Here is a 26,562-nt window from a genome sequence, read left to right as displayed (position 1 = left end):
AACTCACTGCAGCTGTTCTTTCCATTCGTATCGACACTATGCTCAGAGCAGAAATGCAGCGTTGCCTTGAGAAATCCTGTTTCCGGACTGCCAGCACTTCAGTCCTAAAATACATCAGAAATGAAAACAAGAGATTTCACACTTTTGTGGCAAACAGGATTTCTGCCATCCGAAGAACATCAGATGTCACACAGTGGAGGTACATTCATACCACCCAGAATCCTGCAGACAAAGCCTCAAGAGGAGTCAAGGTGGATGAATTGCTGAACAACAGAAGGTGGATTGAAGGCCCTGAGTTTCTATGGAAACCAGAGGATGAGTGGCCAGATGTAGATGGTACCTTGGAGTGTAACATTGCTGCTGATGACCCTGAGGTCAAGAAGGATCTCACCAGCAACGCAGTAATAATCGATACACCAAGTGCCACACACCAACTGATCACCTACTTTTCTGACTGGAAAAGGTTGAAGAGGTCAGTTGCTCTGATCCTGAAATTCAGGAAGACTCTATTAGACATGAGTCGAAAAAGAAACCAGCTGAGACAGGAAAATGTGGAAAAGGCTGAACAGGAAATGAGAAGCTTTAGAGCTGCATTGGGAAGCCAACATTTAAACACCAGATGACCTTTCCACAGCTGAATCGGCCATCATACGCTTCACTCAGCAGCGAAGGTTCCCAGATGAACTTGCTGTGTTGACATCTGGATCGGGTGAAGTGAAGAAAGACAGTCCCATCTACAAACTGGACCCCATTCTGGAGGATGGTTTGCTTAGAGTTGGAGGGAGGCTGAGTAGGGCAGCAATGCCTGAGGAATCCAAACATCCTGTTATCCTCACAAAAGACCTCCATGTATCTACTCTCATACTGAAGTACATACATGAACAAGTGGGCCATGGCGGAAGGAACCATGTTCTCTCCAGATTGCGGAGAAAATATTGGATCACTAGTGCCAATGCAGCTACAAGAAAGGTCCTGTCTGACTGTGTGTTCTGCAGATGCCATAGAGGAAAGTTGGGTGAGCAGAAGATGTCAGACTTGCCCTTAGAGCGCATCGTTGCTGATCTTCCTCCATTTACCAACGTTGGAGTTGACTACTTTGGCCCAATTGAGATCAAGAGGGGGCGTTCGTTTGAAAAACGCTATGGCTCCATTTTCACCTGTATGGTATGTAGAGCAGTCCATTTGGAAGTTGCTTACTCATTGGATACAGATTCCTGTATAAATGCCATACGTAGGTTTGTTTGCAGAAGAGGACCAATCTCTCATTTACGGTCTGACAATGGAACCAATTTTGTTGGTGCCAACAGAGAGTTAAAGGAATCGCTGGCTGCTTTAAATCAAAGCAAAATTCAGTCTGCATTCCTGGAGGAAGGAATTCAGTGGAGCTTCAACCCACCAACAGTATCTCACCATGGAGGTGCATGGGAGCACATCATACGGATGATTCGACAAATACTAACATCAGTTCTACACCAGCAAACCTTGAATGACGAGGGATTTCAAACGGTGCTATGTGAAGTCGAAGCCATTCTTAATGATCGCCCCATAACAAAGTTGTCTGGAGATCCTAATGACTTGGAAGCTCTCACTCCCAACCACATTTTCACCATGAAAAGGATGCCAATTCTTCCACCAGGATTGTTTGAGAAGTCTGACCTCTACCTCAAAAGGAAATGGAGACAGGTTCAGTACATCTCTGACCTTTTCTGGAAGCACTGGCTCAGGGAGTATTTACCCTTGCTACAAGAGCGACAGAGGTGGAGCAAGGAGAGGAGAAGTCTTGTACCTGGAGACATAGTGCTGATCGCGGACGCGACAGCTCCACGTGGTTCCTGGCTGCTGGGAAGAGTCTTGGAGACATATCCTGACAGGAAAGGATTAGTGCGTTCTGCACGGGTCAAAACCAAAACCAGCACACTGGACAGACCAGTAACCAAGCTTTGCTTGATCCACGAAGCAGACACTTAAACCTCTAAGAGAGGATTGGTTTTGAGTTTTGTATGAATTATTGGCTCCATTTTGTATTTATTTGAATTGAATTGCTCACGGCCTCCTGCCATTCCCAATTAGGGGCCGGTGTGTTGGAACCAAAATGCTTTTTGTTTATTTTGTTTTATTTATTTAAATGAACTAATGACCAAATGATGTTTCCTTCTTATATGACGTCATGGCAATCAGTCAGTCAGAATGGTGGGTGGTTGTCATGGAAACCCTTATTACCGGTCACTGTGATGGCACTCAGGTGCGACAGGGGAAGACGACACAGTTTTCGACCGTGCATGGTCGATGGTTCAGTTTGTTGTTTATTTGAAAGTTTACACAGTTTATTTAAGTTTGAATACTACTGCTGCGAATGTGGATTTGCTCAATAAATGGATTGACATATCCAAAAGAGATTCAACGACTGGATAATGAATTAATCACTGCACGCGTCAAACTACAGTTCAACCCAGTTGCCCTGCTGTTTAGCCTAAAAGTACAGGCTTCACATAGATAGATAGATAGATAGATAGATAGATAGATAGATAGATAGATAGATAGATAAGCTATTTGCACACTTTTGACAATTTGAATCCATGATGCATTGATATTAAAAGGAAAAAGTACTTTGTAATTTCACTAATTTGTCATTAAAAGGAATACTTGAGCATACGTACGCTACTTTGTCCACCACCGATAACTGGACACCAATATCAGGGAGTCTAAATTATTATCTATGTATTAGTACTAATTACCTAGTAATTATTACTGGTGGTTAATCAGCTGGTGGTTCATGAGCTATGCCTGATTTTCAATCGAGTGCTACAGTGCCACCCTTTATCCAATGGTTGTGGGCTTTGTGTCTAAGCAGGGTGACATAGCCCTCTAACATATTTCCACATTTCGTGAAAAACAACTGCATGGTTTGGCCTGGAGCGCTGACATAAGACAATATGTATAATTCAAAATAGTGGGTGATCTAATGCTGCATTCACATGGAATCAGGCAAGCGGTAGACGGCAAACGGCAAAACCTGCTGGACGGCACGGTAAAAAGATTAAATATTTTAACATTGATGCCGTCTGCCAGTCTGCCGTGCCGTCCTGTTCCGTTTACCGTCCTGCTCCCTTCCACTAAAATGTTTGCCTGATCTACTGCTTGCCTGATTCCATGTGAATGCAGCATTAGCCAGGGTCAGAGGTCAAAAGTCAGAACACGAAAGTTGTTCGACATGAGGAGACGCATATGTCTATCCAAGTTTTATTGTTGACGGTCAAACGGAGCTATACCTGTTCAAATTTTGCATTTGAGTGCTATTGATTGAGTGCTATAGCGCCACCCTTTGGCCAATGGCCATGGGCTTTGCATTCTCACCGTTTAGCATACCCCTCTACCATATTGCCAAGTTTCACGAAAACCGACTGCACGGTTAAGCCAGAAATGCAATTTTGTTTTAACACTTTGATTGCTACAGAATCTCCCCAGGCCTATTTTGATGTTGCTACCGTTTAACATTGCACAAAGGCCTTGTTCGGGGGCCCACAGCAAAATGTTCTCTTATAGCGAGAATCACACGCATACATCAAAAGAAAGCTGAACTTGTCCACTTCAATTTAAAAAATACATTTTGATTGTACCATGTTCCATTCTGGAGATATTGACCTTTTTGCAACACCTGCATTTGCCTGGAAGTGGTTATCTTGAACAGCGAGCAGAGTTATGGATGGTTTAAAGTCAGAGACATTGACAGGCAGATATAAAATTGAACCCAATAAATATCCTATACATCCTATACACCGAATGAAAGCCCTGAATGTGTACTTTTACGAGGAAAACAGTACACATTGATCCCATCTACAGTTAGACAGTAATTGGTTATTGAATGCAGCTTGTGCCCACCAGATAACTTCAGAGAAGACATGGACGTGAACTCCTCAATATTCACAAAATAAGGCCTATAGCGACATATAAATACTATATACCGTATGAAACAGAAGACTCTCTGCTTGCACGGTGCAACTGTAGAGAACAGTTGCACCGCTCACTTCACAGGGGTGTGATTTTTATTATTACAGTAGAAGTTTACAGACCAAACTGTAAATAAAAGGTTTCCATGACTTTCTGTCTCAGTCCGTATATAGCGAGCTGTAGTGAATAAGTAGAGAACAGAGTTGCACCGCTCACTTCACAGGGGTGTGATTTGTATTATTACAGTAGACGTTTACAGACCAAACTGTAAATAAAAGGTTTACTGACTTTCTGCCTCAGTCCGTATATAGCGAGCTGTATTGAATAAGCAGAGAACAGAATATGGGACAGAGTTGCACCACTCACTTCACAGGGGTGTGATCTTTATTATTACTACAGTAGAAGTTTTTTTCTTATGAAAGCAGAGAGTCTTCTGTTTCATACGGTATATAGTATTTATATGTCGCAATAGGCCTTATTTTGTGAATCTTGAGTTTGGGTCTATGTCTTCTCTGCAGTTATATCTGGTGGGCGCAATGTGCATCCAGTAACCAATTTATGACAAACTGTACATGGGATCAATGTTTACTCTTTTCCTCGTAAAAGTACACATTCAGGGCTTTCATTCGGTGTATAGGATGTATAGCATATTTATTGTGTTTATTTTTATATCTGCCTGTCAATGTCTGACTATAAACCTTCATAACTCTGCTTTCTTAGATGAGGATGATGATGATGATGATCGCCTCGCCTCGCCTAATCTATCTCACTGCTTTCATTGTCTTGATCGCAGTAACATTGGGGGGGGGTCATGGGCACATTGGGCAGCAAAAGTCTTGATCCGTACGGCTATAAAAAGTCCCATTCCACCGTTCGGTTCAGAACTATAGTATAACGGTGAGACGCGTTGTCATCATCAGTTGATTTTGTTTTTCAAGCTAGTATAGGGGAACATGCCTGGGCATGCAGCTTGGGAGCGATGGAAGAAAAAAAAAGCTTCACCGGGAGTGTCCAGAGAGGTGCTAAGCCCGGCTGTGATGTCGACGACAAGGAAAAAATGACTTCCTCAGATCACAACACCACGGTTTAGGACGCGGAAAAGTTCGTTATACATTACACCCGGGTCGATTACGTCCCCGACGCGTTCATTGCGGTCTTATCACTACAATTATAATGAATAAAAAAGCGTTACAATCACACGTCCGAGTGATCTCCGATTATGACGGCTCTGCATGGCAATACGTGATCCACCAACGGAACACTGTCTGTTGTCGTGGCGGCCCCTCGATACTGTGGTTCGTTTGTTAGTTCGTAGTATTGTAGGCTCGGGGATCGTTTGGTCGCTACAGTATGAAGAAGGAAACATGCATCTGTCCATGTGTGTTGCAGACGTTATGCAATGCCGATCCGGTGCATATGTGTTTATGCAGCGTTCCGTTCATCATGTTTTTTTCCGAGAGACAGAGCCCCCCATCTCGCAAGATCCTCCTCCTGGAGAAACAGGAGGGGAGGGGGGAATCAAGTATTATAGTGTTGGGTGAAATGTCCGAGGTGGAGGGAAGCCTGGTGAGGCGAGGTTAGGTGAAATTTGATTCTTCTCCGACTAGATTATGGGAGCGTCCATTTTACCCTGGCTTCTACACGTAAAGCGGCCCGCCCTCCTGTTTTCAGGAGGGGAGGGGGCTTTTTTTTTTTTTTGATCACGTGAGCGGGACTAAGCAGCAATGACAGGGGGATGGTTCTTCATTGTCCGGGTGGGTAAAAAGATGAATGAAAGTATTCTATAAAAAAGTGATTAAAACGTATGGATACGTGGTTAGCACCGGACGTTTGATTAATTAATAACGTACGGATACGTTGTTCGCGTTCGCTGTGTTAAGGGGCCAGGCACTTCGGGCGCGGCCCCTTAACCCTTAGACAGATTACTACTGGAAAACACGTGGAGTTATGCATTAGTTCTGTCTGACTTGTACGTGATTTTCCGTAGTTCTCTTTTTTTATTAATACCAATTGATTAATTCGGTCCGCACCTCTGTATAGAGTATTGAGCATAAATATCAACTACATTTCCCAGAAAACCCGTGTCACGTGACACACGTGTACGCTTTGCCATTGGAAGCTGATCCCACACCCCAGTAAACAGTGGGGGCGGAGGGAGTTTTCATAGTTTTCAGTGTTCAGCCCGTTTGACGTCTCGCCCGAGCGATTTTCTATCAGAAAAAGTTGAAAGCAGTAATATTTATTTGAGCGAGTTTTGTGGTAGTAGTATTGATCCATACGCGTCCCAGTCGCCTTCTCCAGTCCCCACCGGTGGCTGGGCTTAGAACCGGAGCGGGGACCGGCCACTACCACTCATTGTCTCCTCATCGTCGTCCGATGAGCTATACCGGGAAACCATTGAAAGAAGACGATCAACCCGGAATGTTTTGAGGTAATCTTATTATAGAAAATGCCCTTCTATAGTGATCAGAAATCATGGACAAAATAAATCTACAAGCTCACAACGCGTCGCGCATAACCACGCGTTGCTTCAGTAAACGATGCATGTTTGTTCTCCGTATTTGTAGACAGTAAATAAAAGGAGCGAACATTACTCTTCAGATCAGATCGCCTAGTATATGGCACGCTACAATATAAAATAATTGTACTGCCATGCGTGTATGGCTGCATGCCTGCTACGATACATTTGTACTGCACCGACCGACACTAACCCCCCCTCCAGCCATTAGCCAGCACCTTTTACTGTCTACAAAGACGGAGAACAAACATGATGATCTACAATTTTACAATTTACAATTTAGGCATTTAGCAGACGCTCTTAATCCAGGCTCAAACAGGTCACATGCGCGACGCGTTGTGAGCTTGTAGATTTCTTTTGTCCATGAGTTATATGAGCTTGCATGATAATCGCATTCATTGTATTGTATACAATCATGCTTTTACATTGTTTAGTGTGTCACCGTGTGATGATGATGATGACTATGATGTCAGATAGCCTACGTCCCCCCCCCCCGGCCAATAGCCAGTACCATTTCTGCAGTGTTTGCTAGCAACTAGCCAACAGCCAGTGGAATGTGGCGACGCGATGGTGCTGGATATTATACCCGCGAGCACTCATTGGTGTCATTCTAACGTCGCCTATTATTTTATCGTGATACTAGCAGCCAGCTCTACAAGCTCAAACAGGTCACATGCGTGACGCGTTGTGAGCTTGTAGATTTATTTTGTCCATGAGTTATATGAGCTTGCATGATAATCGCATTCATTGTATTGTATACAATCACACCCGTGTGAACTGAGTGGTGTAAGGTCTGTATGACGTAATGAAATCATGTCTGACGTAATGAAATCACACCCGGGTGAACAGGGTGAACATAGCAACCATGCTCATTTTTTCTGCACAAACAAAGCCAGTTGTAGGAATCACACCCGGGTGAACAGGGTGAACATAGCAACCATGCTCATTTTTTCTGCACAAAAAAGCCAGTTGTAGGAGTGGTTTACACCACTCAACAGTGTTTGCTAGCAACTAGCCAACAGCCAGTGGAATGTGGCGACGCGATGGTGCTGGATATTATACCTGCGAGCACTCATTGGTGTCATTCTAACGTCGCCTATTATTTTATCGTGATACTAGCAGCCAGCTACAAACACCATGTAATAGTAGCGTGCACTGACAAAAGGCTAAATGTTTATTTTTTATATATTTAGAACTGACATCAGATGAGGAGGAGGATGATGATGAAGACGAAGAGTCAAGACTGCGATGGAGTTCTCCGACACTGAACCGGATTCATTCATTTCAGGGGGGCAGTTTTTTTTTAAATTATTATTATTTAGCCTACACACACACACACACACACCGTCAAGAACAACTGGAATGCAGTGGTTTGGGGACACTGGGGAGTTTGGGGACAACTGTTTTGTATGTAGGCCTATTTATTTTCTGTAATATTTATTATAATTTTATTATGTTAGTAGTCGTAAAAAATAAAAGACGCTTTTACAATGAGTTAGACCTGTCATGGCTATTTTGTTCACTATTGTGAGGTTTATTGTATATGACTAAGCGAGTTTCAACTGTGATTTACTCAGTAACGGTAGATGGTAATAACTCAATTTATTTTTTATAATACAGTATACATTCAAGTCTATATTTTGATACATTTCATGGGCACCAAGTCATATCAAAACAATGTCCTTGGATGTGTTTTTTATCAAAACTGTGTTTCTTCATAATAGGTTTTTGAGATACATGCATGAATAGACAAGGTACTGGTAAGACTATGTAAACATGGTATATATCAAAATGTGCGTTAGAATGAGTTTATACGATGTTCCAATTCAGAGATATGGGGACTTTTAGCTGGATAGGTCAGATTGATCATGACTGACCATGCTATTTATAGATGGCAAAATATCTACAGTGGTACATGTGAGAAACTTTTTATTTTATTTTAATTGAACTAGACAACTCACCCTTTACAATGAGATATTGCATGGCTATGTACGCCCAGCAGAAAAAAAGTTATTTAGAAAATAAAACTTCAACCGGGCATAACTTTTTTTGTTGTCCTAGAAACACTACCCAGTGTAAATGCAGGCTCTTTTAAATGGCTTCCAACACAAAAACTAAACATTTTATCAACTCAGTTCATTTTTTTCCTGGAAGCAGACAAGTCAAGCTTTCTCTGAAGGTCTTTCGTTGTCACACATTCACAACAGAGAATTTTCAATAAATCATTCAAAAACGGCATTATGCCATAGAGAAGTCTACCTACTATATAGAAATCCTTGAAACGCTCAAAGAGTTAAAAACAGACAACTACAATAAGGGACCATAGGCCATTTAGCTTGGCCCCTTAATAACTGAACTGGAGACACCCCCAAAAAAAATCATATAAATATATATATTTAAAATGGGGCACCCGCCCCCGCCCCCACCCTGCCAAGCAGTAGGATTTGAGTCATTACATCTTGTTTGACACTGTTCCATATTGTGAAAATTAATTTCTAATCCTTTCTTAGATAGGTGACGATTTGGCCAATTTTGAATATTGTATATTTTCTGTAACATTTTAAATTTTTTGAATTACATTTGACGCAGTGATGGTCTCATAATATAATTTTTTCTTGTTTTTAGTTTTTCTTTTGGAGGTTACAAAAATACCAGATAGGCTACTCTGTATAGACTGTGTTAGCAGAGCTGCCATTACAGCGATAAGGAAGAGTCTAGATAGCCTGGAGCTAGTCGGACTAAACAAACATAACGGAGGAAAAGAATGAGGACTCAGCACTTACATTCAGCTCGTGACCATAATAACTTGAACATCTTTATTAGCAGCGTCATTATAAACACATTGGGTAACAGGCATATCCGGTAAAAAGGGTTTATCATTTATATATATACAGACAATAAAGATCACATCTTAACACATTTTGTGCTTGGGTATTACCGCACGTGCATAGCCCAAGACGTCTGTGGACGTCTTTGAAAAAAAACAAATATATATATACATATATATATTTTTTTTTAATTAAAAAAAATCTAAAAAATCTAAACAATGATTTTTAATTTTTTTTAATACGTGGTGCCAAAGTTTGTGTTTTCGCCATTGAGTATGCATTTGGCGTTTAAATTAAATAACTCAGAAACTATAAAACATTTCAAAGTAAAAAGTTCCAGCATGTGTCTCCACAGTCAGCTGAATTATATAAAATGTGAATGGATTTTCTAGGTGAAAGTGATTTTTGGGCAGTTTTGCGTGGGCTCTCTTAACAGACTGTCATCATGGGAATGTGTCGCCGCACTAAGAGGTGTTGGTAGAAAGAGTGAGACCACAGCATATCATGATGGATCAATCCACATATTTAATGTCAATCCTCCGGCCGGCCGGCCTGCCAGCCAGGAGAAGACCCCCAAAACACTGTATTCTAGGTCCACTAGTGACCGTTAAGAAAAGGCAGACACGTGCATAGGCTTCAGCCCGTCTGTAAAAAACTGCCCTCTCCAGTCCATGAAAGTAGCATTTACTATGGTGAAAGAAATGCAACATGTGGCCGTTTTAAAGATGTTTTGGCCAATCTGCCCAATCTGCTCAGTAAAGCTTGTTGAATGTGACTTATATAAATACCACGACAAAATGGTCGTGCATCTGTTCCCAATGAGGCAGCCTGCTCATATCTCATCCTTTGGAGGAGAGCTGGCTTGCAGAGCATGGCTTAAAACTTAGGCTGATCGGCTGTGGGGCCAATAGGGCTATACTGTAGGCTACTGTATATTGATCACAACATGAACGCCAGACATGCATGCCTCGGTAACTCCAAATGTCCCGTGAATCATTTAATATTTCATGACGACATATCATATCATCACAAGAACTCATCAGTGGACTTACCATCTGAAAAATAAATTATAGCTGTGTTGTGTGTCCAGATTTGATCCATTTCCCCAGTCATTCCGACATACGACAGTGATATGATATTAATCAAATAATAATCATAAGCTCTGATGAAAGATATCAAGACCCGGCCCACAACAGCCCTGCAATCAGGCTCAGCCCTGTTGGCACAACAGGTTGTGTGTCGGTCTGGCGAGTGGGAGACTGGGGTTCAATCCCCGCTACCTGCGAAACACTACATCTGCAAAGGAGAATGAGTGAGCAATTGTTCAATATAAATGGCTTTTATAATATTCTTGCCAAGTTGTATTAGCCTTTAGTCTTGAGGTCAAACTTAAATCAATTAACTTCTTTCTCATTATACGTGAGAAAAGGATATCCTACAGATTGCTACTTTATTAACAAGTGGATCCATCGTATAGGGGCTTGCTTGCCAAAATAAGCTGATCTACAAGTGTAACGCGGTGCACAACAGACACGCTGTTATCTTGTAGATCTGTCCATTTGAAACATGTTAGTAACGTGTTCCGATAGCGACCATAAACATCATCACGTTAGATTAAACGGGCGTGTATGTTCTACGCGAGGCAGAACCTACAAGGTGGAAACGCTTGGTAAAGAGGGAGTCCGCTGACTGTCAGGTTCATGAGCTATACCTTTTTTATATTGGAATTGTCACTTGAGTGCTATAGCGCCACCCTTTGGCCAATGGTTGTGGGCCTCACCGTTTAAAGTAGCATAGCCCTCTACCATATTGCCAAGTTTTGCAAAAAACGACTGCACAGTTAAGCCAGAACAGCAAGTTTTGGCAGCCTCGGCCGATCTGCGTTGCTGTACGAACAATAAGGGATCTTTACCCCATCGGACTTGACCCCAAATAATTATAACAATAATAATAACAACAAATAATAATAATGGATGTAATTAAAATAATAATAATAATAATAATAATATTAATACCTTGAGTATAGGTAGTACAGGTTAAAGAAAAAAATAAAATAAAAATGAGAAACTGTAGCAGTTGTAGGCAGTTTGCAGAATATGAAAGAACCTTCATTCCAACAGACGCAAACTAGTTATTTATTTAGTCAACCAATGTTAGTACTTTTAACATTGGTTCAATATTTATAAAACACAGACACATTTAACCACTTTCACTTTCCAAATCCTGAAAAAAAAGAAAACAGAAAGAAACAAAATACTGAAGAAACAAATCAAATGTGCAGGAAAATGTGTTAACATAGCATCACACTTGGTTTATGAATCTACAAGCTGACAATGAACATGCTAGTATGTGTGGGATACACCCACAACAAATGTGACAAATCTCTGCCAATGCCAAACTTTCTGTTGCCATTGAATTGTTTTGAGTTTCCAAACGTATAAAGGTATAACGTCTGAAACATCCAACGGTATAATTAAACAGTGTTACCATAGAGAAATAATCTACCAAAGACAAAAACTTTCTCTGCCATGTTTATATAGGTTTTACATACAAAAAGATAACAAGAAACTAAATTGTGGTGGTCTTTAAATTCGGATGGTGACAAATAATAACAATAACAATAAACTAAAAATAATTGGGCCAAACAAATTAGAAGAAAAAAAGGGGAGAGTAACACTTTGAGTTTTTCTTATTTCTAATGATTTGTCCGGATCAACATTTTTTGTCATTGTCATGATTTGTCACAATCTGAGTTGGCTTTTTCTGAGGCTTAAAAGGTCTTTAAATAAATATGTATTGATATGTCTATGGGGAAATGAATCGGAACTTCTCTTCTGGTGCCGTCTTCGTTCTGAAAGGGGCGGGACTTTGACAATCTATTGTCAGATTATGTGATTCCACTGCTTTAGTATCTATCATCTGTCATTGTCATCCTGGAATAGAATGAATGATGTTATATCATGTGTCAACTCAAATGGGTTCATGGGGAAAATGTGCATTTATTACTATTACAACTAACCACTTCTTCCCTGTATGATTCCTCCTCATTATCCTCAGATGCATTTTGACCCAAGCATTTGGCACCAACTGCAACTAAAGGGTTTCCTCCCTGTATGAGTCCTCATGTGTCTATGGGCTTTCCCCTTTCATGAGTCCTCATGTGTCTTTTTAGATGACCACTCGTAGCAAAGCCTTTACCACACACGTTACAAGTAAAGGGCTTTTCCCCTGTATGAGTCATCATGTGTGTTTTTAGATCACCACTCTGAATAAAGCCTTTACCACACACGTTACAAGTAAAGGGCTTTTCACCTGTATGAGTCCTCATGTGTCTTTTTAGATGACCACTCCTAGCAAAGCCTTTACCACACACGTTACAAGTGAAGGGCTTTTCCCCTGTATGAGTCCTCATGTGTGTTTTTAGAAGACCACTCATAGCAAAGCCTTTACCACACATGTTACAAGTAAAGGGCCTTTCCCCTGTATGAGTCCTCATGTGTGATTTTAGATCACAACTCTGAATAAAGACTTTACCACACACATTACAATTAAAGGGCTTTTCCCCTGTATGAGTCCTCATGTGTGTTTTTAGATTAACACCCTGAGCAAAGCCTTTATCACACACGTTACAAGTAAAGGGCTTTTCCCCTGTATGAGTCCTCATGTGTGTTTTTAGACTACCGATGTGAAGACAGCCTTTACCACACACATTACAAGTAACGGGCTTTTCCCCTGTATGAGTCATCATGTGCATTTTTAGATGACCACCCTGAGCAAAGCCTTTATCACACACGTTACAAGTAAAGGGCTTTTCACCTGTATGAGTCCTCATGTGTATTTTTAGATCACCACTCTGAATAAAGCCTTTACCACAAACTGTACAAGTGAAGGGCTTTTCCCCTGTATGAATCATTGAGTGCTTAGTCAGATTTGCCTTAAGATTAAAACATTTGCCACAGTCTGTACAACTAAAGTGTTTCTTCCCTGTGTGGCTCCTCATGGAGTGAATATGTTTTGATGATTTTAAGTCCTTGGACAGCATGCTGCTCAAAGACAATCTTTGTCCTTCCACATGTTGTGTCTTGTGTGACTTCAGTGTGTTTAAAGTTGACTGACCTTCACTGGGCGCCTGCCACTCATCACTGTCTTCAGTGTCAGATACAGAACAGTGTGAAGAGAGGAGCTGGTTGTCACTAGTTGGTTGTGATGGTCCACAGTACTCTACATCAGCTTGTGTTTTCATGTGTTCGGTTGAGGTGCCGGCTACAGGCTCTGTCTCTCTGTTTTCATCATCATGATCATCTTCACTTTTCACTGCTAGTAATGTCAACGTTGACCCATCAGCCTCCATTGGTCTTTGAAGTAGCTCCTCTTGTTCCTCTTTAATCTGTGGTGGTTGTGGTTCCTCCTGGACCAGACTGGAGCTCCTCTCCGGTTGTTCAGTGAAAACCTCTTTACACACAGGGAGGTGCGGGACGGCTAGAAAAAAGACACAAAGAGAGAAAAACATTTAATGTTTGCATTTTGGAGGAACATCATCTTCTCCATTTCTAATCAAAGACAGTTTTCAGGGCTTGCCATTACATTTTTGAGCCACTTCTGGACAAGAACATTTACTTACTTGTCCAAGTAAAGATTTTAGAAGACATATTTTGTTTGTATTGATTATAATGTTGCATTTGAATAGTTACAAATAAGTAACAAGTGTTCAACAGAAGGTTATGACAAAATGACACTACAAGAAAAAAAGAAAAGAAAACTGAAACAATTGACACAAACTCAAACTGGTTGTTGGAAGAACATGTTCCAATACAATTTTTTAGTGTGTCATACATATAGTGTGGAGTGGTGACTCCAGGTCTCAATCTTGAATTGATGCAGGATTTGTATAAATGCAATAATATCAAACAATTACAATTTCTAAAAAATATATATATACATTTTTTACTAGGACTCCCACCCGTGGGTCCTGGGACCCACTGCAGACCTAACAACATCACTGTGGTACATTGTTTCCTAGACGGGCTCTCTACCCATTCAGCTATGGCTGTCCCCCTCTAAGCCTTAGAGTCTAAGGAAGGACAATATCATTCACTAGAACCAGGGATGGGTGTTTTCTGTGTATCTACGATGGTTAAAATGGAGTTTGAAGTTACAATTGGCTTGTCTGATAAAAATAAATATAGTAGACGATAACATTACCCACAATTATTTTGAAAGTGAAATATCCCTTTATGTAAGTAAGTAAACAAAACAGCACATACCTATACGGTACAACTTTACTAAAGGTTGCATCTTCGCATCAAACAGTCCACGTCTCTGGTCCACCTCTGGCTGTTCCTCTGACAATGTTGAATGTCTTTTGGAGGCCATATCTCTAGATACTGTAGACCTCTCCCTGTGATGCTCTGTGGAAATCACCAGTAGAAACAACTTGTACTTATCATTCAAAAAGGGTTTACTGAACAACCAGGAATAATCTGGTGACCACCGGAGAGACGGGTGATAGCCGGAAGGTGGACGGCACCCGGGAGCAGTATGGGTTGGCGCCCCAGCCTGTGTCTTCCGTGAGGAGGAAGCCCAACAACCCCACGGTGAGGCCTTTAGGAGGGCCATTCAAGCTGCAAGCGGAGCCTGCAGCACCACCGTTGCCCATGTGGACTCTGCAGTACCACCGTTGCCCAGGTTGGAGCCTACAGAACCACCGTTGCCCAGGTGGAGCCTACAGAACCACCGTTGCCCAGGTGGAGCCTGCAGAACGACCGTTGCCCAGGTGGAGCCTGCAGCACCACGTTTTCCCAGGTGGAGCCTGCAGCACCACCGTTGCCCAGGTGGAGCCTGCAGAACCACCGTTGCCCAGGTGGAGCCTGCAGAACCACCGTTGCCCAGGTGGAGCCTGCAGCACCACGTTTTCCCAGGTGGAGCCTGCAGCACCACCGTTGCCCAGGTGGACTCTGCACTCTGCAGTACCACCGCTGCCCAGGTGGAGCCTGCAGAACCACCGTTGCCCAGGTGGAGCCTGCAGCACCACGTTTTCCCAGGTGGAGCCTACAGAACCACCGTTGCCCAGGTGGAGCCTACAGAACCACCGTTTCCCAGGTGGAGCCTACAGAACCATTGTGGCTCAAGAATCCACCACTGTGTCTGGTGCTGATTGATGATTAGAACCTTCCTGGACAGATCCTGAGTGGTCCAGTGGTGCACGTACCATGTCTCGTGCTTTAAATGGTCTCACGCACACACAAGTTATTTCTTCTTTCTTTTTTCCTCACCATTTATGCCAAAAATCTTACATGATCTATACATGATTATGGGTTCAAACTTATACTTTAAGTATAAAACTATACTTTTGTAGCAGCACGAGCGGAAACAACATGCTGTGTGTCTGTCTGTCTTTTGGGGGGCCATGAGTTACCAAATTATATCTTTATCGTTACAGTTGCTGAATGACCCTTTAGGGGTGCAGGTCTTTACTCCGACCCGCCAAAATTCCGACGGGCAACAGTCCGACATTTGTCGGACTATCGCCCGAAATATGAGCTTTTACCACCAACGGTCCGACATGGCATTATACAGACAATAGTTCCGGCAATGGTCCGAAAACCGTTGTTTAGACCAGGCAATGGTCCGACACTAGAGACTTTGGCTTGGGGAGAGAGAGGGGGGTGCGTGCGTGCGTGCGTGCGTGCGTGCGTGCGTGCGTGCGTGCGTGCGTGCGTGCGCGCGTGCGTTTGGCAGCCCTTGGGCATGCAAATTGATTCCGTTTGTTAATTGTCCCCCGCACCCCCCCCACCTAATTGATTCCGTTTGTTAATTGTCCCCCGCACCCCCCCCCCACCTAATTGATTCCGTTTGTTAATTGTCCCCCGCACCGTTTGTTAATTGTCCCCCGCACACCCCCCCCACCTAATTGATTCTGTTTGTTAATTGTCCCCCGCACCCCCCCCACCTAATTGATTCAGTTTGTTAATTGTACCCCGCACCGTTTGTTAATTGTCCCCCGCACCGTTTGTTAATTGTCCCCCGCACACCCCCCCCACCTAATTGATTCCGTTTGTTAATTGTCCCCCGCACCCCCCCCCACCTAATTGATTCCGTTTGTTAATTGTCCCCCGCACCGTTTGTTAATTGTCCCCCGCACCGTTTGTTAATTGTCCTCCGCACACCCCCCCACCTAATTGATTTAGTTTGTTAATTGTCCCCCGCACCCCCCCCCCACCTAATTGATTCCGTTTGTTAATTGTCCCCCGCACCGTTTGTTAATTGTCCCCCGCACACCCCCCCCACCTAATTGATTCCGTTTGTTAATTGTCCCCCGCACCCCCCCCCCACCTAATTGATTCCGTTTGTTAATTGTCCCCCGCACCGTTTGTTAATTGTCCCCCGCACACCCCCCCCACCTAATTGATTCCGTTTGTTAATTGTCCCCCGCACCCCCCCCCACCTAATTGATTCCGTTTGTTACAAACGCACGCACGCACGCACGCACGCACGCACGCACGCACGCCCCTCTCTCTCCCCAAGCCAAAGTCTCTCGCACGCACGCACGCACGCACGCACCCCCCTCTCTCTCCCCAAGCCGCACGCACGCACGCACGCACGCACGCACGCACGCACGCACGCACGCACGCACGCACGCACGCACCCCCCTCTCTCTCCCCAAGCCAAAGTCTCTAGTGTCGGACCATTGCCTGGTCTAAACAACGGTTTTCGGATGATTGTCTGTATAATGCCATGTCGGACCGTTGGCGGTAAAAGCCCATATTTCGGGCGATAGTCCGACAAAATCGGACCATTGCCCGTCGGATTTGTGGCGGGTCGGAGAAGCGTACGGATCCCCCCTTGGGTCTTGTTATAAATAACACTAATATAATTACATTACATACATTTGTTTTACCTGAGAGAGTCTTGCACCACATATTCCTACGTAGTAATGTAAAAGTTGACTCACCAGTCTCATCTTCCTGTTCATCTTTAATCTGTGGAGGTTGTGGTTCCTCCTGGACCAGACTGGATCTCCTCTCCTGTTGTTCCTCTTTAATCTGTGGAGGGTGTGGTTCCTCCTGGACCAGACTGGAACTCCTCTCCTGTTGTTCCTCTTTAATCTGTGGAGGGTGTGGTTCCTCCAGGAACAGACTGGAACTCCTCTCCTGTTGTTCCTCTTGAATCTGTGGAGGGTGTGGTTCCTCCTGGACCAGACTGGATCTCCTCTCCTGATGTTGTGGAGGTTGTGGTTCCTCCTGGACCAGACTGGATCTCCTCTCCTCATATTCAGATGAAACCTCTTTACACACACAGACAGAAGGAGGAGAGCGAAGGTAGCATCAGCAGAGCAACTCAAAGTGCTTTTGTCAACTCAAAGATGACATTTATTCTCCTATTTGTTTTGTCAGGATAACCATCGTTTTAAAAATGTCTCGAGTCTCTTCACAATGCCTCACAGAGCAAGGCGTTGTGAGTAGAGCCCGACATTGGTCTCACCGATGTATCCGTCATTTGTGGCACCGATGCCGACATTATTTCACCGATGTGTTTTTCATTAATGTAACCTACACTTGTCTTTTAGAATGTAATACGCGCTCTTTCGGTTTGATATTAATTAATTTCTTACAGCTGCAGAGAATGGATTTAAAAAGGCACTCTGCACGCCGTGCCTCCGACTCTGGAGCTGCAGCAGAAAACCCTGCCCTGCGAGTGACTCTCATAAAGGGAAGTCCAGCTGTCATTCCGGACCCCTCGCCCTTAGAACTTTTACATAGTTGTGAAACTAGAGGACAATATCTCACTCCGGAGCGTGGAGCACATTTATGCCGCCCATGTCTCCTTGCTCACTGGGAGCGGAGGCATCCGATCTATGGCTGTGTATACAGGAATATATGTAATTTATGTATGATCACAGACATTCTAGGGCTAGTATAACTATAGACATGGTTCACATGACGTTCGTACTTCACAAGCGTCATGGCTTAACTTCCGCCTGTTTTACACGATCGCTACATTTACAGAGCAAACGTGTACATAAAATTCAGATTTCAAATTTAAAGTAATCACCATGTGTGCCAGTAATTCTTATTTTTTATCCGAGCTGTTTTTTTTGCCATTGGCTTTCAACTAGGGGCGACTGTGGCTCAGGAGGTAGAGCAGGTCGTCCAATGATCCATGGGTCGGCGGTTCGAATCCCGGCTCCTCCTGTCTACATGTCGAAGTGTCCTTGGGCAAGACACTGAACCCCAAATTGCTCCCGATGTGCTGGTTGGTACCTTGCATGGCTTCCGCCGCAATCGGTGTATGAATGGGTGAATGTAATGCACAATCTATGTAAAGCGCCTTGGATAAAGGCGCTATATAAATGCACCATTTACCATTAAACTACGCGCCCGTATAGGTCGGGAGGAGTGTGGCACTGGGTGTGTTCGATATAGGCACGCTGACTGCACTGCCAATACAGACAAATAGGCGAGTGCACTCCCGGTGTGCAACTGTGAATTTCCTAAACGAACCCTGTTTGAGAAAAGTAGTCGGTGCTCGGATAAAAATGCTTTTTATTAAACAACGTGGGATGTAGCAATGCTAATCGCTGTAACAGCACATTTCTAACACCCGTGGCACATGTGGTGAGGACTTTATATTTGAAATCTGAATGTTTATGTAGGCCTACACGTTTTCCATGTAAATGTAGCGATCGCGTAAAACTGGCTTCAGTTGCGTCATGACATGTGTCCTTTATAATTTCTCCCCTTCAAAGTAAAAGCTCCTCTGCGGTGATTCTGGAACAGTGAATTGTAACTTGCATTTTATTTTGAAAGGCTCAGTGGGAGAGGAAGTGGGGTAGCCTGTTTAAGGTCTCTTGACATGCCTTTTAAGAACAATGTAAAATGTTTGGTGAGGCTGGGAAGGCATACTGTTTTTGACCTCATACTTACCCTACTTACTAGCATACTTATATGCACCCCAGGGCCCTCACTATGTGGAGTTAGAGGTTTGGATCCTCAAATGCCTCTACAACATGTTTCAGGGCTAGTATAACTATAGCTCTGGTCCATAGCTCTAATGCATTGCATTTACAGTGCTCCCACTAAGGAAAGTAGGCTTTCTAATGACACAACCCGCCTTTGTATTGGTGAGTTGCAAAAACGTTATTTTTATTTACGCTAAAGACGAGAGGCTGGTCTGCATTCATGCGAGCGGCGGAAGTCGAGAGTAAGGCCCTTTCCAATTCCCCCCTTCTCCATGGCCCTTAGCCCTTCCCCTTGCTGATGCGCGTTCACGTGAGGAGGAAGGGTTATCTCAATTCTCTTTGGAGCGAGGGGTAGGGCCGAGGGCAAGGGATTGGATCCCCTTCAAACGAAGGGGATTCGCGACCAGACTTAAAACGGAGGGACATCACAGAGGGCGGAAGGCGGACGAGGTAAGACGCCTTTTCCGTCCTTTATTATGGAACTTATGGAAGAATATGATATATTATTTGAATGTGTTAACAATCTGCATCGCCAAAAATATCGCAATCTCTAGCAAAGGTTAACGTTACCTCACTTGAACTAACGATATGCTACAGCGTTGCATTCATACAACGTTACGGTAACGTTACCCATTCATTTCGCATCGGCGCTTTATTATTTTTTATTTACCGCCGGTGCCCCGGTGGAACAACTCGGATGCAAACTACTATCTTAACTAGCAGGCATCAGTCCGACCCCCCAGACCCCGATATGTCAACATTCTGCAGTTTTGGAGCTCTTAAAAGCTGTGATGAAATAGCCTACTGTACCTACATAACGCTGTTGCTGCATAACGTTGGCTACTCGCTGCAGTGATAGCTGGTATGGTTTTATCATGACCAATGTTATGCTAATCCCCACAAGTTGCAAAAGTTACATAACTAATTAGCAATGGTGTTGTTCCCCCCCCCCCCAGGCAAACCAGCTATGGAACCGACTGCAAGCTGCTGTACAGCCTGTACATTGGATGGATGGAGATGAATCACGATTGTCCTAAATGTTGTTGAATTTAAACATTATCATTCATATTATGTAGCATACCACGACTTCCATGATAGAAAATGACTCTGTTCTTAATAATATTAAAAACAATGAAGACAGTGACCACAGGCCCTTCTATCTATACTGTAAATTGTTTTTCCTTTTTCTAACCCTGTAGGCTATGATATATAACTGTACCCATTCTATACAAACTGTTGATACAATAATCAATGAATCAGGTACAACTGTTGAGCAGGTGTCAGAATGAGCTATATCTAGCTGAATTACATTCTGGTGGGCTACCAAGATGAGACAAAATTACAATATTGTAGGAGTGCCGGCGTAGGCAGAGAAGAGGAGATATTTCTCAGATTGGAAAAGCCAACGATGGTGGCACTCCGTTTAATCAGAAAAGAAGAGAGAGAGACAACACTTGTCGCAGAGGTAAATACGTCAACACCTCAGAGGTGTGTTTCTGGACTTAAAGGTAACACACTGCATTGCATTATAATGAGGAACAATCATATTAAACGTGGGCAACAACGCAGTGAATTATTAATGTCATATACAACTGTTCTGTGTGTGCCTAGTCACCACACACGTCCCCCCAGAATTCACAAGAACTGGCCCAGTGAAACGACCAGGGACCCGAATGACCCGCCCAAAGCTATTCCGAAGCTCCTGGGCAGGCAAAGGAGGTCGCAGCGGGAGAGTGACAGATGGGTGCTGACGGCGAGTAGGTACCGGGCGGCAGTGTGGGAGATCCAAAGGGGGCCGGACCTGTTCCAAGGGAGCCCCACCCGGGGGACGACCACGACGCGGTGGCTGCGCCACTTCGACCGGGCGGCTCAAATCCAGGTGGGCCGGCTTCAGTCGGTCCACTGAGACGCGATCCAACCTGCCCCCAATATCAACAACAAACGTCTTGTCGCCAGCCTCCACCACCCGGTAGGGACCATCGTAAGGTGGTTGCAGGGGTCCCCGATGGGCATCGTGGCGGATAAACACATACCCCGCCGCTCGCAGGTCGGGCGGGATGTGCACCTGGGGCAGGCAGTGGTGCGAGGTCGGGACTGGCAGGAAAGTCTTAGCAGCATCCCACCAAGAGGTCCCACCAGGTCAACATTGACATGGTCAAAACACCGTTCAGGAACTGTGTAGGGCCCCAACGGGGCCTTAACATGACGATGGATCTTTGCACGTTGGCATGCCACGCAGGTTCTGACCCATTCGCGAACGTCCTTCTTCATGCCATGCCAGACAAACTTTGCCACCACAAGACGTTGTGACGGCTTACTGCCGGGGTGCGAGAGCCCATGTATGGCGTCAAAAACATTCCGTCTCCAGACCTGCGGCACCACAGGACGTGGCAGCACCAGAGACACGTCGCACAGTAGTGTTGTGCCGTCATCGCCAAAAGGTACGTCCGCCAACTTCAGGCCAGTGACTGCTGTTCTGTAAGCCTGAATGTCGGGGTCTGAGGCCTGGTCCACAGCCATCTGGGTATAATCGATCCCGAGGTGCACCGCGCCAATGACCACGCGAGAGAGGCAGTCAGCCACGGGATTGTCCTTGCCTGCCACGTGTTGGATGTCCGTGGTGAATTCAGAGATGAACGCCAGGTGGCGCTGCTGCCTGGCCGACCATGGTTCCGACACCTTGGCCATGGCGAAAGTCAGAGGCTTGTGGTCCACAAAGGCAGTGAATGGGCGAGCTTCCAGCAGGAAACGGAAGTGGCGAACTGCTAAATACAGGGCGAGGAGCTCACGGTCAAAAGTGCTATATTTCTGCTCGCTGGAACGAAGTTGGCGGCTGAAAAAAGCGAGCGGTTGTCAAACACCCTTGACCAACTGCTGGAGAACAGCACCAACAGCATAGTCCGACGCGTCCGTGGTGAGAGCAACAGGAGCCCCTGGCACTGGGTGAGCCAGCATAGTCGCTCCTGCGAGGGCATGTTTTGTCGCTGAGAAAGCCACCAACATGTCCGTGGACCAAGAAATGGCGTGCCTAGGAGAGTTCTTCCCTTTGAGAGCACTGTATAGGGACCGCATAAGGTTGGCAGCCCGAGGCACGAAACGGTGGTAAAAGTTTACCATGCCACAGAACTCCTGTAGAGCCCTGACCGTGAGAGGCCGTGGGAGCTTCAGCACTGCCTCCACCTTTGAGGGCAGTGGGATTGCTCCGGCTGTAGTGATGTGGTGGCCCAGGAAATCCATAGAAGACACTCCAAACTGGCACTTCGCTGGGTTGATGATCAAGCCGTGCTGCCTGAGACGACTGAAGAGAAGCCGTAGGTGCGACAGATGCTCTGCTTTCGACGTGCTGGCCAGACAAATGTCATCGAGGTAGACAAAAACAAATGACAAGTCGCGCAGAACCGTGTCCATCAAACGCTGAAAGGTTTGGGCAGCATTTTTGAGTCCGAATGGCATCCTGAGAAACTCAAAAAGCCCAAACGGGGTGATTACCGCTGTTTTGGGAATGTCCTGAGGATGCACGGGCACCTGGTGATAGCCGCGGACGAGGTCCACTTTTGAAAAAAATAGTTGCACCCGCCAGGTGGGCCGAAAAGTCATGGATGTGTGGAATAGGGTAATGGTCAGGCGTAGTGGCAGCATTAAGGCGCCGGTAGTCACCACACGGGCGCCAACCACCATTGGACTTGGGCACTAGGTGAAGGGGGGAGGCCCAGGGCCTGTTTGACCGACGCACGATGCCAAGGCGCTCCATTGCATCGAACTCCGTCCTAGCGATAGCGAGCCTGTGTGGGTCAAGATGACGGGCCTTGGCGTGCACAGGTGGGCCTTCGGTGGAGATGTAATGCAACACGCCATGTTTGGTGGAGGTAGATGAAAAAGTAGGCGTGGTTATGTCTGAGAACTCCCCGAGGAGGTGAGAAAAGTCATCAGCAGGCGAGAGTGCACTGGACAGCTTTGTCGGGGCAGTGTCACTGTGCTCACAAGGAAATGAGCTGAACGTTTCAGCATGGACGAGGCGTCGGTTCCTCACATCAACCAGAAGTTTATTGGCAAAAAAGAAATCAGCGCCCAAGAGGGGGGTGGAGACTTCCACCGACACAAAATCCCAGGTGAAACGCTGACCAGCAAAACACACCGTCACAGTGCGTGTGCCAAAGGTGTGGATTGTGCTGCCATTGGCTGCCACAAGGGGGGGGCCGCGTGGCCCTATGCGAATGTCTGTGGCCGAAGCTGGCAAAGTACTCATGTGGGCGCCTGTATCACAAAGAAAACGACGACCGGAGATGGAGTCAGTGATAAACAGCAAGCCGCTGGTACGGCCGTCACCCACGGCTGCTAATAGGTGGCGGCCGGTGCGTTTCCCGACGCACTGAATGTACAGGGAGGAAGGCATTTCTTGGCTTTATTGCCAAACTTGGCATGGTAGAAACATAATCCTCCTGGCTGCTTTGCACGTCGGGGCATAGTGTTAGTGGCAGAGATGGAGTATGGCTGATACATATGGTCATCACTGCTGGAGACACTGGAGGCAGTAGTGGGCGTGGCCGCAAAACATTTCTTCCCAGCCGAGAAAAATGTATCTGCCTCTCTGGCCAGCAGACGAAAATCAGTAATAGCAGAATTTGCAAGTGCCAAACGAACCTGGTCTGGAAGCTGCTGCAGGAAGAGTTCCTTGAAAAGAAAACAAGGCTGATGGTCTCCCAGTAGAGCCAGCATGTGATCCATCAGCTCAGACGGCTTGCTGTCGCCGAGGCCGGGAAGCGAGAGGAGTTGGCGCGCACGCTCGGATTCATTAAGTCCAAAAGTATTCAGTAAATGCGCCTTCAAAGTCCCGTATTTGTTCCTCGTCGGAGGACGTTCTAGTAGACTCACCACTCTCCCCGCAGTCGCGCTGGTAAGAGATGCCACCACATGATAAAATTTCGTTTCATCCCCTGTGATGTCTTTGATGGCGAATTGAGCCTCCGCCTGTGCGAACCACGCGCTTGCATTTCGTTCCCAAAATTCGGGCAATTTCAGTGAAGCTGACATGTTCAGTAAACTCTGGAAACGTCCAAGAGTATCGGGGTCACCAATGTAGGAGTGCCGGCGTAGGCAGAAAAGAGAAGGAGATATTTCTCAGATTGGAAAAGCCAACGATGGTGGCACTCCGTTTAATCAGAAAAGAAGAGAGAGAGACAACACTTGTCGCAGAGGTAAATATGTCAACACCTCGGAGGTGTGTTTCTGGACTTAAAGGTAACACACTGCATTGCATTATAATGAGGAACAATCATATTAAACGTGGGCAACAACGCAGTGAATTATTAATGTCATATACAACTGTTCTGTGTGTGCCTAGTCACCACAATATATTTATTTCATCATCATCTCTTCTCCCAAAATAGCCGATCTACAGCTTATAGCAGTGGTTTCCAAAGTGGGTTATGGGGACCCCCAGGGGTCCTTGAGAGAGTTCCAGGGGGTCCCCAGCTAAATGATAGTTTGGAACCAAATGGACCCATAAGGGTCCATTTGTACACTCTGAGTTAATTAACATTGATTTCACAATATAAATTGGGGGTCCCAGAGACAGAAATGCCATCAAATGGGGGTCCATGGACTAATGCATGTCACACAGGCGGTCCGTGACACTGCTAGATTCGTAAAAATCTATGGGGTCCCTGGCATATCTCTTCAAATGGGGGTCTGCGGGCTAATTGTCAATTTGCGGGTCCTTGACATGAAAAGGTTTGGGGACCACTAGCCTGTAGTGAGCTTGCAGATCAGCTATTTTCTGAGAACAGGTTGTATATCAATATATCAATATCTACAAGGGACGTTCAATATTTAGGGACGTTCCAATTCCTAGGGTGATGATTTATCTCCCTACCCCTTGACACTCATTATGTAGGGGAAAGGGGAAGGGGCAAGGGCTGAGGGGTAGGGGCAAGGGATGAGGGGTAGGGTTAAAAAAGGAATTGGGAAACATAGCTCGAAATGCAACGCATTAGAGCTATGGACCAGAGCTAGTATAACTATAGCCCTGAAACATGACTGCCATGATAATCATCATGACAGTCATGACGCAACTGCAGCCTGTTTTACGCGATCGCTACATTTACAGTCCAAACGTGTATATAAACATTCCGTTTTCAAATATAAAGTACTCACAATTTGTCCCACGGGTGTTAGAGATTTGTTGGTACAGCGATTAGCATTGCTGCATCCCGCGTTGTTTAATAAAAAGCATTTTTATCCGTGTTTTTTTTTTGCCATTGGCTTTCAACTACGCGCCCCTATCGGTCGGGAGGAGTGTGGCAGTCTGAAACACTGGGTGTGTTCGATATAGGCACGCTGACAGCACTGCCAATACAGACTAATAGGCGAGTGCGCTCCCGGTGTGCAACTTTGTATTTCCCAAACGAACCCCGTTTGAGAAAAGTAGCCGGGGAGCTCGGATAAAAATGCTTTTTATTAAACAACGCGGGATGCAGCAATGCTAATCGCTGTACCAGCAAATTTCTAACACCCGTGGGACAAATTGTGAGTACTTTATATTTGAAAACGGAATGTTTATATACACGTTTGGACTGTAAATGTAGCGATCGCGTAAAACAGGCTGCAGTTGCGTCATGACTGTCATGATGATTATCATGGCAGTCATGTTTCAGGGCTAGTATAACTACTGGTAAATGTAGTTCCGTCCAGCTAGCTTGATGCTACTTGTTGTAGCTAAGCTGGTGTTGTTGTCTACTAACCTGTAGTGTGTAGATCGATGTCCATATCAAAATCAATGTCCAGGAGTTTGTTTTGTTTCTCCAGCAGAGTTTCTAGTGTCTCCATCTCTCTCTGGAAGAGGTTGACCATGAACTCTCCCACCGCGCTGAGGCGCTCCAACACAAACACTCTGACGCTAAGCTCCACACTACAAACATCAGCAGCACCACGCTGCTGTTTGTCCACAACAAACAATATCTCCTCTCCCACCGACGCTAGCTGTTCATTTATCTTCAGCCGTACAGACTCCATTTGACGCTTTTCACCTCCTTTAGGAGACATTTCCACCAAGCTTTCTGTTCCTACTGTAATATAGAATGTGTAATAAAGGCACAAACATCAACAATTCCCGAGAGGCACGACAACATGTTTGACTTGTTCAACAAACAACGCCATCACCGTAATGGAAAACTAGACGCAGCTACGTGACGTGGTGCAAACCCATATACTCTATGGTGCAAACAAGCACTGGGTCAAAGGTTTTCCACGCATGCGCAACAAAATAAACCAGGCACTGTTGCCTAAATGCCTTTCGCCTCCTGTTGGTGGGG

General features: G+C 45.0%; 1 protein-coding gene across 1 annotated transcript; it reads right to left on the bottom strand.

Annotated features, from left to right (window-relative positions):
* Positions 1-42: 42 nt before the first annotated feature.
* On the bottom strand, positions 43-26,293 carry LOC306919240 (uncharacterized protein; the record flags this gene model as incomplete). Its single annotated transcript, XM_079532059.1, has 6 exons — positions 43-104; positions 1,787-1,888; positions 13,411-13,773; positions 14,559-14,702; positions 17,246-17,578; positions 25,993-26,293. The coding sequence occupies 6 exons, from the start codon at positions 26,291-26,293 to the stop codon at positions 43-45; spliced, it is 1,305 nt and encodes a 434-aa protein (XP_079388185.1).
* Between the last annotated feature and the right edge of the window lie 269 nt (positions 26,294-26,562).

Source organism: Electrona antarctica (assembly GCF_951216825.1).
Source record: "Electrona antarctica genome assembly, contig: scaffold_25, whole genome shotgun sequence".
NCBI lineage: Eukaryota > Metazoa > Chordata > Actinopteri > Myctophiformes > Myctophidae > Electrona > Electrona antarctica.
This window is presented reverse-complemented; position numbering and strand designations above follow the sequence as displayed.